The sequence below is a fragment of the Spodoptera frugiperda genome, chromosome 23, assembly GCF_023101765.2.
Source record: "Spodoptera frugiperda isolate SF20-4 chromosome 23, AGI-APGP_CSIRO_Sfru_2.0, whole genome shotgun sequence".
Lineage (NCBI taxonomy): Eukaryota > Metazoa > Arthropoda > Insecta > Lepidoptera > Noctuidae > Spodoptera > Spodoptera frugiperda.
The window spans coordinates 7,723,834-7,737,079 of record NC_064234.1 but is presented as its reverse complement, the minus strand read 5'-3'; the positions used below and the strand labels follow the sequence as shown (position 1 = coordinate 7,737,079).

At 38.6% G+C, this 13,246-nt stretch overlaps 2 protein-coding genes across 4 annotated transcripts; both read right to left on the bottom strand.

Annotated features, from left to right (window-relative positions):
- Positions 1 to 66: 66 nt before the first annotated feature.
- LOC118266723 (nephrin) lies at positions 67 to 11,401 on the bottom strand. Of its 3 annotated transcripts, none has more exons than XM_035580235.2 (16): positions 10,852 to 11,401; positions 10,053 to 10,170; positions 9,529 to 9,725; positions 8,156 to 8,293; positions 7,839 to 8,042; positions 6,016 to 6,194; positions 5,548 to 5,698; positions 5,199 to 5,338; positions 4,916 to 5,075; positions 3,567 to 3,791; positions 2,292 to 2,473; positions 1,792 to 1,981; positions 1,405 to 1,587; positions 1,004 to 1,323; positions 584 to 928; positions 67 to 502 (listed from the first exon to the last, which is right to left on the bottom strand). In XM_035580235.2, exons 1-16 carry the CDS (start codon positions 10,925 to 10,927, stop codon positions 440 to 442), a joined length of 2,871 nt encoding a protein of 956 aa, XP_035436128.2. In that variant the 5' UTR covers positions 10,928 to 11,401; the 3' UTR covers positions 67 to 439. The 3 variants fall into 3 exon arrangements, with proteins under 3 accessions (XP_035436128.2, XP_035436129.2, XP_050559010.1); XM_035580236.2 differs by having other exon boundaries at positions 9,529 to 9,722; XM_050703053.1 differs by having other exon boundaries at positions 67 to 928; positions 9,529 to 9,722.
- A 136-nt stretch (positions 11,402 to 11,537) lies between these two features.
- LOC118266724 (uncharacterized) lies at positions 11,538 to 12,697 on the bottom strand. The gene is made up of 4 exons (XM_035580237.2): positions 12,485 to 12,697; positions 12,272 to 12,415; positions 11,885 to 12,119; positions 11,538 to 11,762 (listed from the first exon to the last, which is right to left on the bottom strand). Exons 1-4 carry the CDS (start codon positions 12,601 to 12,603, stop codon positions 11,652 to 11,654), a joined length of 609 nt encoding a protein of 202 aa, XP_035436130.1. The 5' UTR covers positions 12,604 to 12,697; the 3' UTR covers positions 11,538 to 11,651.
- Between the last annotated feature and the right edge of the window lie 549 nt (positions 12,698 to 13,246).

The window sequence follows — 13,246 nt, the reverse complement described above, 5'->3', positions numbered from 1 at the left end:
ATTGAAATGAATAAACTGGGTAAATTTTGGTGAAATAATATCCGTTTTACGAAAAAAAAAACACACTTATTGACTGATTTTTTATTTAATATTTTCATAAATTACTAAACATACAAAAAGTCATACAGTAATTAATTACTATTAAATAATTTTCTAATATATTAAACTATTGTTAACATAATTATTGCAGTGGCAGTGACATACAAACATTCTCCTCATAAAATTATGTAAAATGTACAAATGTGTTGAATCATGTGCATAATTATAAATATAAGTGATTATGCATCAAAAGGCACTATGAATATGATTTCTATTTTTGTAAATAAACGATGATAATATAAGCGAACCGGCTTGTGATTTATGTACCTCATAGAATGTTATATGCTTAATGAGATCTAACATTTATATTGATCGTAAATTAATATTATTCTATTAATATTTACAATCCAGATTCCCTAGGGGTGAAATAAGTTTGGAAACCGCCAGTAGAACTCAGCGTGTCCTTTAAATTAACAAAAGTACGAGATTAATGATAAATGGACAATGACTATGAGGAGTCTTCGTCGAAAGGGTTTGTATTTACCTGCGGATGGGATGGGTGATGGTCGTCGTCTGGGTAAGAGTACACTCCGCCGTGTTGGCCGCCACTGACCGTGGGCAGTCCCACTGTGTTCATTGTGGACACGTTATACTGCTGTTTAGTGGGATCCCTCCCTGTAGAGTTCTTTCTTATAACTGTTGTGTACGTTGGTGTCGACTTAGTCGGCATGTCCTTGATTCTGGTTCCTGCGCGATAAGTGCCGAATTCGTCTGGTGGAGGCGGCAAAGAAAATCCATCTGAATTCTGTGTTATTTCGGAAGTCTCGTCACTAAGCTCCTTTGCGAGTTTGTGTCGCATTTTTCTTGGCATCGTGTAGAATGTATTCATCTGGAAAAAAACAAAAGTCAATACCAGCTTCCAATCCATATTTATAGTGTAAAACGCAAATGATGATGAATTTACCGGTCTCGGAACGTTGTAATTAGTTTCTGGAGGTAGATGCAGCACTAGGTGATCACAGAGCGCATCCATTTCTTTCTTTCTATGGATATTCTGCAAGGAGTGTACTCTGCAGGTGGTGTGTCGAGGTATTTCGTTGCACTTGCTCACTGCCTCCGGGTCGGCCGCGTCATGCATGTAGCGCGCCGAGTGGAAGGAACTAGTCCGCCGCACATCGAAGTTTTTGGACGAATGTCTCGATACGGCTCGCCGGAACGAATCCGTCCGTCTGACGTTGCACTCGCTACCTTCGTCGCTGTCGTGATATGTTTCACAGTTCGATTCTGAAAATGTGTAGAAATATATGTTCAAGAATTTATACATGAATATCTGGACTGGTACATTTGAGAAGCAATTATGCGAACCTTCAGTATTATAGGCGCAGAGCGGTGGGTCGGAGAGGTCCCGCGGCAGGTCGAGGCGCGAGGTGCGGTCGTAGGTGCAGAGCACGAGTCCGCAGGCGGCCAGCGCCACCAGCGCCACGCCGCCGCACAGCGCCAGCGCTAGTGTTGTTATGTTGCGCACGCTGCTCACTGTCACCGGGGGGGCTGAAGCATTTCATAATAGGTTCATTGAAAATGTATAGATATATTACCTATTTCATATCTTAAAAATCTTGAATCTTTAAAAGTTGTGGGTGGTAGCGTTATTCTCAAGTATTTTCAAATGTGCTTCTCTTCACAATTTTAGGAAACTATAACTCAAATTGTTTCGATTATTAATTCCATTTATCTCTTGAGCAGACTACTCACCAATTTCTTCACTCACTATGCTGCCCTTATCGACCTCTACAACTTGACTCTCTCCTTTATCGTTGAAAGCTATGATCACGAATTTGTAGTTATCGTAACTCGGTTCTTGTATCATGAACTTTGGTTCCAAATTGGTTATTGAAACTAATTCTTCTTCAGTGTCCACAGCTTGCACGGTGAATTTAAATTTCTGGAATCATTATACATTTTTCAGGTCAGAATCTTTTCTCGTAATAACAGCAGTTAGGTAACTCAAAATTAATTTTATTTTGATTTATTCAATAGCTACTTTCGCTAGGTTTCATCCGGTCTGCTAGGATCCTATTGATCGTAGCGTGATTTATATTAATCGAGGAAAGGTTATATATGGCACAAAAATAATTATTTAAATATTCAATGGTTTCGGAGATTAGCGCGGTCAAACATACAAATTCTTCAGTTTTATATAATACATAGTAAGTATACCATTTACTAGATACTACATAATATAATAATATTACCTGAGGCAATCCTCCGTCGTGTCCTTTCTCACACGCGATAATAATGTCATTCATGGAATTTTTCTTAGCTTCGCAGTTACTTGGCGGACGAGGTATTGTTTCTCCGGTCACCAAGAATGTGCATGGTGTATGAATCAGCCCTTTTGAAGGCACATCGTTTTGTCCCCAACAGAATATTGTACCTGAATGAAAATATGTACTTTTTAATAAGACATTTATGGGTTTATTGTATTGTAATTATATTTCAGTCATTTACAATGTAGGTAGATAGGTACCTGCTACTAATACAGTACTTATACTTAGGTACCCTAAATAAAAAAGACTTTGCAAAGGAGAACTTTGAAATCCCTTTAAATGTTTTAAAACTACATATTAAGGCCGCGTTTCCATTGAAGCGGAGCGGGGCGGAGAAGAGCTTAGCGGTGCACGAATTGACCAATCACTATGCTCGAAATCTCTGCTCCGCTTCAATGGAATCAGCATGAGCGGGGCAGAGCAGAGCTGAGCGGATATTCATAAAAATATATAGCGAGACGATGCGGTGCGGAGGGCAGCGGGGCGGTGCTATGCGGAGGACAGCGGGGCGGTGCGGAGCAGCGCGGTGCGGTACTGTACTGTACTTAAGACAAGGATAGTGACACTGACAAGACGCCAATGCTAACGTGTGACAGAGACATATAATCGAGTACCGAGTATTGTCGAATAAGCACGAAGATTCACGAAGTAACCAAAAAGGGATGTCCAAGTAGCGTGTGTGAGGGTGTTGTTTATCGATTTTCTTAAAATCGATTACTACGAAACAAATTACTTATCAAACAAAAATATATTTATTTTCAATGTTATAATATTTAACTCAAATAGTCGTTAATGATAATTGATATTCAAGTAAATCATAACTTTCAATTGAGAAAATACTTTCTTTTAGTTTTATTTTCATGTCGAAATATCGTTTATAAAATTAACTATATTTGTAAATCTTATTTAGTTTAATATATCATATAAAAAAAACAATAAACTCTAAATGAAAATGCCAAGATCGATTGCGATATTTGATCGATAAAGGGTCTATTGTATTTAGACATGGTCAATCTCTCAATATGATTCCAAAAGTATGCTCCGCTCCGCCTCACTCCACTCCGCTGACCATTTTTCACCGCTCTTCTCCGCCCCTCTCCGCCCAGCTCCGCGTCAGTGGAAACACTGACAACTTTTCACCGCTCTTCACCGCTCTTCTCCGCCCCGCTCCGCGTCAATGGAAACGCGGCCTTAACTTACTGTAATCAGTTCCGTTAGGCCGCTGGTACAACAATATCGAATCTTCAGTTTCAACAGATTCATGCGGACGATTTCTTAGAGTGCTGATGTTCACAGCCTCGTTGACTAGAATCCAGCGATATGACTTCGGCGCGGGGTTACTTTTCACGTTGCAAGTCAAGTTTACCGCTTCGTTTACTCCAACACCGTATTCCATTATGGCGTTATCTTCGCAGTAGGAGGGGTCTGTGTAAAGAAGATCAATTTGGTAATATGATAAATGAATAACGAACTTGTAAGTATTTAGATACTTTATGCATTATATGAGACTAACACATAGTCCATTGAAATGTTACATGAGCTTTACATTTTTTAGAGGACGTAATTTTATTTTTTGATCATGTAGGGGGGGTCAATAGAAGCTAACTTGAAGTTTGTGGGGTCGCCACCCTTGTCCCTCGGCCGCCATCTTGGAAAAAGGGATGGAAACACTTTTTTTTGCTATATCTCGGAAACTATGCATCGTAAAATTTTTAAAATCATAATTTGTAGAAAATTATTTTGCCTACAAATATGTTTATATAACTTTTTGCCCTAAATTCACAATTAAAGAAGTTATAAGTAAAAAATTGAAATTTTTTAATAAAATTTTCTCTTTTGCTCTATAACTTTTTTTTTACATTTTATAAATAAATGGCTTCAGACCAATCTTGTAGAATATTTTTCGAGAAAAATTTTTCCCTACAACTGTTTTCAATTTCATTCATTAGAAACTCAGTTACAGCGGTCCGAAGTTAACCGGGTTCGTCAAATTAGTCCAGTCAAATAAGCTTAAATTAGGTAAGAATCTTGGAATGCGAGATGACCAGCTGTAATTTTGTAAATACTTGTATATTGAACCCCTAAAACTTGTCTCAAAACCATGGTATATATGGTAGGGTGTAAGCAACTCTTAAAATTCAGGGTCAAAGGTCCCAAAAATCGTTCTTTTGCGGTTTTTTGGAAATAACTCGTTTCCTATGGGTTTTTGGTATTTGTATTCATTATCAACATTGTAGAATACAAAATTCTCTACAACTTTTGTCTAAATTTTTTTTTATGTGGTGAACCGTTGTCGAGTTAGAGGGCGGAGAACGCGCGGTCACTGCATCACATCAGACATTTTTTAGCATTTATTTTTAGATTTAGCATTTCTGTATTCTCGACAGTCCAACACCTTGGTCGCATCGCATGTCCAGTCGCGCCACGGGGAAAAACCTAGAGTTGATTAGGATGACTGAATGACTTCCTTCTTTAGTTACTTATTGGTCATTGATATAGAATCCCGTGTGATAGTATTACACCATTAAGTAGTTAACAAAAACGCTTACAAATAACGTGTATGTTGATCGGTTCGCTGTACGTGGACCCCTCGTTATTGTTCGCGACACACGCGTACTCGCCGCCATCCTTTTCAGTTACGTTTTTAATTTCTAAAAACTGCTGTACATTTCCTTTACTGTCTTTGTCAGTATTCACTATTATATCTTCCTGGAAATTGAAAGGAAAATCATGTAGGTGCATCGTTAGACGAGTCATCACTCTGCATGAAATCAATCTTTAATCAAGCTATATCGTCGGTTATGATAGACAGCAGTAGAAAATCCTAGCTACCTTATGAATGAAGAGAAGTTCGTATACATCAGGGTTGGCTTGGTAACTACAAGCTAGTGACAAGTTGGATCCTTTGATCACTGTGACCGTGTTGTTCTCCACATCCGCGTCTGTCACCACGATTTCCAGTATGGGTGGATCTGTAAGTATTATAAGACCAGTTAATTAAGTGAACAGATTGCAAAGCTCCTAACGACAACAACATTTTTAGACGCTTCGGGTGAGAATACCCAAAACAATGTTGGCTTATTCTACACTATAGCATCGTTGCATTTAGTGTGGCCCTCATTAAGTATTGCATATTCTGTTCCTGCTCACTAAATCAATATAATTTAAAGGAATGACTCACACAACACGGTGAGGGGTAGTGGTTGTGCGCATACGAATTGTTCCGAGTTGCGGCGGTGCGCAGGCGCACAGCACGTAATGTGCGACTCATCGTACTTCCGGTCTATCGTTAGCTGGATGTCGCTCACCACGAGCCGCTGTGAGGGCTCCATCTGTTTTATGATACAAACTAATTAACGACAATTATTACGATTAACCTAAGTAGGTAGGTACCACGGTACGCTTCGTCACCAACTCATTAGTTTAATGTGTTGAACAGAATTGTCTTTACGTCAACTGTAGATATGCAAACCTGCACGTGAAACGTTTAAGACTAGTTCCAAATACATACACAAATTAATAATAACGTATGCAAATAAACACAACTGTTTTATCAGTAACAAGTAACCAAAACAAGAGAATAAATCAAGTTCTAACCGACATGTAGATAAACGCATTAAACGGGCATGTCAGTTGTCATGTCACTCACAGTAATTTTCTGCTCCAAGTTGAGCAGCTGATTGTCGGCGAGCCGCCAGACGATGGGCGGCAGCGGGCGCGCGCCGAGCACGCGGCACTGCAGCGCCAGCGCCTCGCCCGCGCGCACCCGCCCCGTCGACCCGTCCGAGTCCGGGCCCTCGCTCCGCAGGGACACCAAGTCAGGCGGCACTTTAATAACAACCATTTATTACATGATTTGAAGCCATTTAGATACAGATACAAATACAGGGTGTCCGGTGGCAGAATTAGGATTTAAATTTTGAACTATTTTCGAACCGTTAGCGGAGGGACGGACGGGGTGGTCTCGTTCGATTCGTCATTCGTGCGGGTTTCTTAGCCACGATGTCGCAGTGGACGGGAGAACAACGTGCGTTCGCAATCGAAGCTTATTTTAAAGCAAACGATTCCTGTGCTATTGCTCGTCGAAGATTTTGTTCGCGGTACAATATCCGACGGTTACGTGATGCGTCAAACGAAGTTTTGATTCGATTGTGGGTGCGGAGGTTCAGAGCAACAAGTTCAGCAGCAAATAATCCGCGGCCGGGACCCAGTCGAAGGTCGAGGACTGATGACAACATCGAACTTATCGCAAACAGTTTACGCGATAACCCGCGACAGTCCGTGCGTAAGAGAGCGGCTGCTCTAGGGCTCCCAAAAACGATTGTGCACGAAATATTGAAAAAGGACCTTAAACTTCATCCCTTTAAAATTCATATTGTGCAAGCGCTTAAGCCTAATGATTACAATTTGCGCAAAATTTTCTGCGACACAATGTTGCAGCGATTTCGTACGGTGAACACAATCTTTTGGAGCGATGAAGCCCATTTTCATTTAAATGGAAGTGTAAATAAACAGAACTGTCGTTATTGGTCACCTAAAGGACAGACCCCTCGATTGAAATATCAACAGCCACTTCACAGTCCCAAAGTGATGGTTTGGTTTGCATTGCCAAGCAGAGGAATAATCGGTCCTTATTTTTTTGAAAATCGTCAAGGACAAGCCATTACTGTGACCGCTGTGTCTTATCGGCGAATGTTTACCGATTTTTTTCTGCCAATATTAAGAGAACGTCCTACCTACAGTTCACAGACATGGTTGCATCAAGATGGCGCCACGCCTCACACTGCTAGAGAGACCATGGCGCTTCTTCGTGATTTATTCCCTAACAAATTGATAGGTCGTTTTGCTGACATCTCCTGGTCACCCAGGTCGCCGGATCTTACCCCCATGGACTTTTTTCTGTGGGGATACCTCAAAAGTAAAGTTTATGAAACCGCTCCACCGACCATCTCAGCATTAAAAGAAAATATCGTTCGCGAGGTTAATGGTACCCCGACGTCCCTTCTCTAGCGAGTGGCGCGGAATACTGGAAGCCAGATTCCAAGAGTGTGTCCGACGTGATGGTCAACATTTAGACGAAATAATTTTTAAGAAATAAAATCCGCAATTCCCTTCTTTGTTATAGTTATTCAAATAAAAAAATATATTTTGCCGTTTTTTTATTATTTAATTTTAAAATCCTAATTCTGCCACCGGACACCCTGTACATACAAAAGTTTTAATAGGTATTGTATGATTTTCGACCGGCTGCTGCATAAGAGCGCAACGTGTCATGGGGTCGTTCGCCCTTCCCGCATTAGTATTAGATACGTATTTAATTTTCCGAGTCTGGAGGACCATCCCCAGAGTTTCACGCAAGAAAAAGAACGAAGAACGTGAGAAAACGCACCCAAAACACAGGACCGGGACTTAGCGTGGAAAACATTTTATCAAAATGAAAATAAGTAAAATATAGAAGTCACAGTTACTCACAGTACATATCTATGGTGATGTCTATAGACAACGGTGCGATAATCTCGTTGTTTTTAGCTAAGCATGTGAAGACTCGGCCGTGATCCTCTCGCTGCAAGGGTCCATATATCAGGTCACCGCGCACACGATGCTCCGACAGTGGCGTCAGGGTGTTCTTCAAAAACCGCTGGTCCGTCCACCATGACAATGAAGCTAGAGGCTTACCTGCCATAAAACAAAAAAAAAATCAAGCTATCCTATGTATAAACGTTCAATGAAGAAAACTGTTCCATATTATTATGATTAAATTTTGTTTCTACTTAGTATATGTTACCTACCTCCATAGGCCACGCAAGCAAGGTGAACGGTGTCCCCCACGTAGTAAGGTCCCACGTTTTGGCTCGTGTTGGAGCCAGCGCTGGCCTTTGCCACTTGAGTGCCATTTTCATGTACAACCCATAGATGCCGCGGTGGTTCTACAATAACAATGAAAGTTGTATATAGCTCATCTCTATCTATTATTGATGTCCTTTCCTTTTGATTAAAAGTTCCAAAGTGCGTTAATCTTTTTAGCGTGTGACTTCAAATTTGGGTTGGCCCAACGTTCCAAAAAATTTTTGTAGGTACGGATAGGTACTTCGCAAGAGTTATTTTTATCCGGACTTTATTTTAATTTATACTAAGATGGTTAGATTAAAATGTAACTTGATAGTCGTACACTCATCTCTATTCCAAAAATAGTCTAAGTTAGCAACTCGGCTAATTATTATATACTATTAATGATGTAATGTTTACGTCGCGCAATTGTTTAATAAATGGAGCAGTTCCGCTGTCCGCTTCCTCATTAGCCTCGCGGACCAATTAACTGAACCGCCGCTATTCTGCAGGATAGGTAAATTTTAGTTTGGCTCGTTACCACTGCCTTTGTTCGTTGTATGTAAAAAATGAAGGATTAAAGTAACGATATTGCACTCGTTGCAGTTGAAATGTTTTATTAAGACAAGCGTTTTAAAGGGCTGAGTTGTATTTTGTATGTTGTTAAACTGTTGTTGGTAGTCAACTATCTATATTAAATTAAATTGCATAAATACGATGATAACACCTTCCAGATATGATGCACGATGAGTCACCTGATACATGAGTTATCTGCCATAGTTCACACTAATCCTTTAGTCACCTAAATGCATGAGCAAATTGCAGTCACATGTCACGGAGATCAGCGAATAAAGAAGTTAACTGTCCATTCCGTGTGTTGCGATAATTTCAGAAACTGCCGTCATTTGTAATGTATCCTGAATTGAAATAGGTACATGTCTTTTCTTCGTATAAAATTATAAGTTCTAATTATAATTTTTAATTAGCCTTTTATAGAGGTGCAACTATTTATATTAGGTAATGCCCCGTTGGTCAAGTGGTTGCAACCGCGACTACCGAGCATGGGGTCTCGGGTTAAATTCACGAGGCATAAAAAAATATAATTTGTAGCATGGAGTTTGAAATTGTGTCCGAAATATGGCAAAAATATAATTATCAGTAGTGAAGATTTAAACTCAACTATGTTCTGGCAAACAATTTATCCTACCTACAGTGCAAGTGGTGTATCCACTTAACGCACCTTAGACTTAATTTATGTCTATGCTCTTCCTGAACTTAATGATGATGTACATTTTAAAATAAGTTTCGATAACCAAAATGGGTTAATGGTTCTTACCAATGACAGCTAATTGAACGTGAGTTTTGTAAGCTGGGCTAGCTGCGAAGTCTGCGAGGCAGGTGTACAAGCCTGCATCAGAGGCTCGTACGTTGGCTATCTGCAGCTTGTCCTCCCCCTTGGCTTCTCCCGTCACCAGTCGGTACCGATTGCTTGTCGATGTGGTGCTCTTGTCCCCGTGGCGTAAGTCGCGACTGCTGAGACAAACCACTTTATTGGTCATCTTAACAAGTAAGTACGGAAGCACTAAGTTCTCAGTAGAACTCCTAAATGTAAGGGTGAAACTAACATAAAATAATATCACCCGTTATATTTCCCGAAGGGGTAAGCAGAGGAGGAAACGCTGAAAATTCTTAAATAAAACTTTAGGTGACTCGGGAATCGAACCCGAGATCACTTGCGACTACTGAGGCTCACCCTAGTAGGTAACTGATATTGGAAACCTTTTTATTTGATTCCGGATTTAAGATGTGATACAAATAAAATAGCTAAGCTAAGTATTTTTGAAATGAATCGATAATTACCTGTAAAATGCTGTAGTCGAACCATTTCTGTACCAGGCAAGTATATTCAGTTTGTCGTTCTTTTTTTCCGAAGTCACGTTGCATGGCAGTTCCACACTCTGTCCTAACACAGCATCCACTAAGGAAAGTGAATAAAATAGAATAAGCAGTAAGTAATAAAGCTATGCGCTTGAATAAGATCGATCAACTGCAATTTGTATCTTAAGTACATGTATCCTATTTTATGTATGCAGGTCTTGTACTACCGCTATCCTGTCTGGCTTTACCGTCGTAGTTATTGTCGTAATAATATTAGCTGATAATAATTAGGCGTTATTACAGGTTCTACCTTGTCGTAAAACCGCACAAACCCAAGGTAACTTCTACCGTACCTAGTTAAATAACGACGTGTGGACTCAGACAAAACATAAATATATTATCTTATCTTAAAACAGTCCAGTTGGGCTTATGAAAGTGTCCCCTAAGTATCCCAAATAAATTTACTTGGTAATTAGTAACTCGGTATCTTCTATCTACCATAACACTACATTACCACCTGTCTAAACTATTTTTTCACTTGTCTAAACTATTATACTTCAGTGCCTATTTACAAAAATTCTAGGTATTTACTTAGATTGTGGAAAAATGTAGCCTCGATACCTAAATACTTCCTTTAAAGTTCAGGTAGAATAATGATAACAATGACTAAACAGACATCCTATTTGTGATTGAAATTATTTTAAATTTATTTACCTATCTGTTAATATTAAGAGCCTACCTAATTTTCTAAAAACTATACAAAATAAAATCAAGTACTTACCCTTTTCATATATTTCTTGTGCACATAAACTGTTTAATAATAAAACGATCACCGTTAAATATATAAAACTATTCATTTTTACACAAATATTAAAATTATGTTAAAACGCACATTACAAAATATTCGTAGTTTGAAATTTCACAAGTCGAAGAGGGCACGGCCCGATTGGGCGCAACGGACACGCGTTTCAATTGGCGCGCTCGGCCGCAATAACGATATCGTCGGTCCAGGGAGTGCGGGACTTCGCTACCGGCCGGCGTGCGCGGTCCCCGAATGCTTCCGGAGCGCCCGCCTGTCCCCGCGTGTGACGTCACGCCCGCCCTGCCTGCCGAATCATCATTTATCTTACACTTTTTAATTGGGAGGTCAAAACAATTGGGTCACCTCATCTGGATTTATTTACTGAACAAACTGGAAAGCATTTATTTCTGGCAGTTTATGATGTTTCCGGTTTGCATTGGCCCTTACGCCTTTATGAGCACCAACCGGGCTGACTGATCATGTAAATATAAGTATTAAATTGCTGACAGCTTATGACTGTGTTTCAGCAGGTACATGATGGAGTATGTTATTGTCGTTATACATGTTAAACAAACTGATCTCAATAATAATATAAGTTATAAATTACAGACTAATATCAATACAAAACTAGGTAGTTACCAAGAACTTAGTGAGATGAGATAGGTATTAAAAAAATTTTTTTTCATAATAATTTAATATCCAATCAAATTGCTGGATAGGACAATGGCACATAGGCTAGAAAGTAATTTGTATGATTAGTTCTGGATCACATTAAATTTTCAGAGTTGTTTCAGGGATCGAGTGAATAGAACGGCCAATGCAGCAATCACAGCACTCCCAATGGTTCCAACTAAAATTTTCTTTGCTTTATTGTTTTTTGTCTTTTTTACCTGGAAATAGATGATAAAACAAATGTTACTAGAACAGTTTAATTCCGAGATAAGAGAAGATAAGAGTAATGAAAGCTTAATTAAAAGATTAATTAGTAAAAAACATTACAAGTAAAATTTACCTTGAATTTTGAATTCACTGCTATTTCCATAGAATTTAATATGTTATTTATTTCGTTTAATGTGGCCAGTGCTACATTAGATGCATATTTATCTTTATATAGCAAACAGTCTGATACTTTTTTAGTTTTACTCAGTGCTGAGTTACTGGCTACCATACTAAGATGTATCCTATGGAGTAGCAAGGCACATTCTTCAAAAACTTCAACCATTTCCGTTGGACCCAAAGTAGCGATCCTGCAAAACGTAAAGTAATTTTTCTTTCTTTAATGGCAATGGGGTTATTTCTACTTTGTATTTCAAAATATTGATATTTTTTTAATTATAAGAAAAAAATATTAAGTATGTATTAATCCTTTTTAAAAGTATATTTTTAAAATTTGTATCACCTAATAGCTTGAGATTCTTCATATGCAGGAAGCAACTTGGCACGTTCAATGAGTTGGTTCCTTATATCAGGTTCAACAATACCCAATTTTAGGAGATCTTCGTCTGACAATTCCGATAATCCATACTGATCAATTTTTTGTTTTCTGTGCAAATAAATCAATGTTAGTTAGTGTACAGTAAAATTAATCACCCACTTTGGTAGTGTAACTTACTTGAATATCTCGATATATTTTTGAGCACCTAACCCACATAGTATAGAATTTACAGTATCCTCAAAACTTGTCGAGTTTGTCTCCTTAGTTTCCACCAAAATCTCTGATTTATCAATCATTTTTCTTAATTGCAAATGTTTGGATGATAATAGTAAATACGCTAATGTCAAAACAATTTTTTTGACAGCCGGCTTCTATAAAGTGTCAATGTCAAATAGACTAACCATGGAGAATAGAGGTGAGATTATAACTCTATAGGTGAGACGCATGTACGAAAAAGGTACGATAGAAATAGCATAACCGATATTGATGCTTTACCCGGGACTTCGGAACTGAGCTCATGTGCCTTTGTTTCGCTGTTACACCCGCAACGAATCACATAGCTAATAATGTGTTTTGAATTTGTAAGTACGTATTCATGTAGGCAGTCTATGACAAATAAATGAAAATACATTTTAAATTAAAAATCGATTTATTAATTTTTTGTTGGTAGGTATAATTATAGTAGAACACAGAATCATTCCATTTCCTAGTATATTTTGTTGGCGCTAAATTATACTTCACTTTACACAATAAAAGTTTTTAACAAACATTCCAGATAATATCAAAAGAGTAGGAACACAAGTTTGGTAGTTGGTTAATTTGTTTTCTATACCTACTAGGTAAATATTAGATAAGCGGGAAATATTCTAAGGCAAGTGTCACATTTACCTAAACGTGCGTTACATTAATTGTATGGTATAGGCGTAAATACCTAGGTAA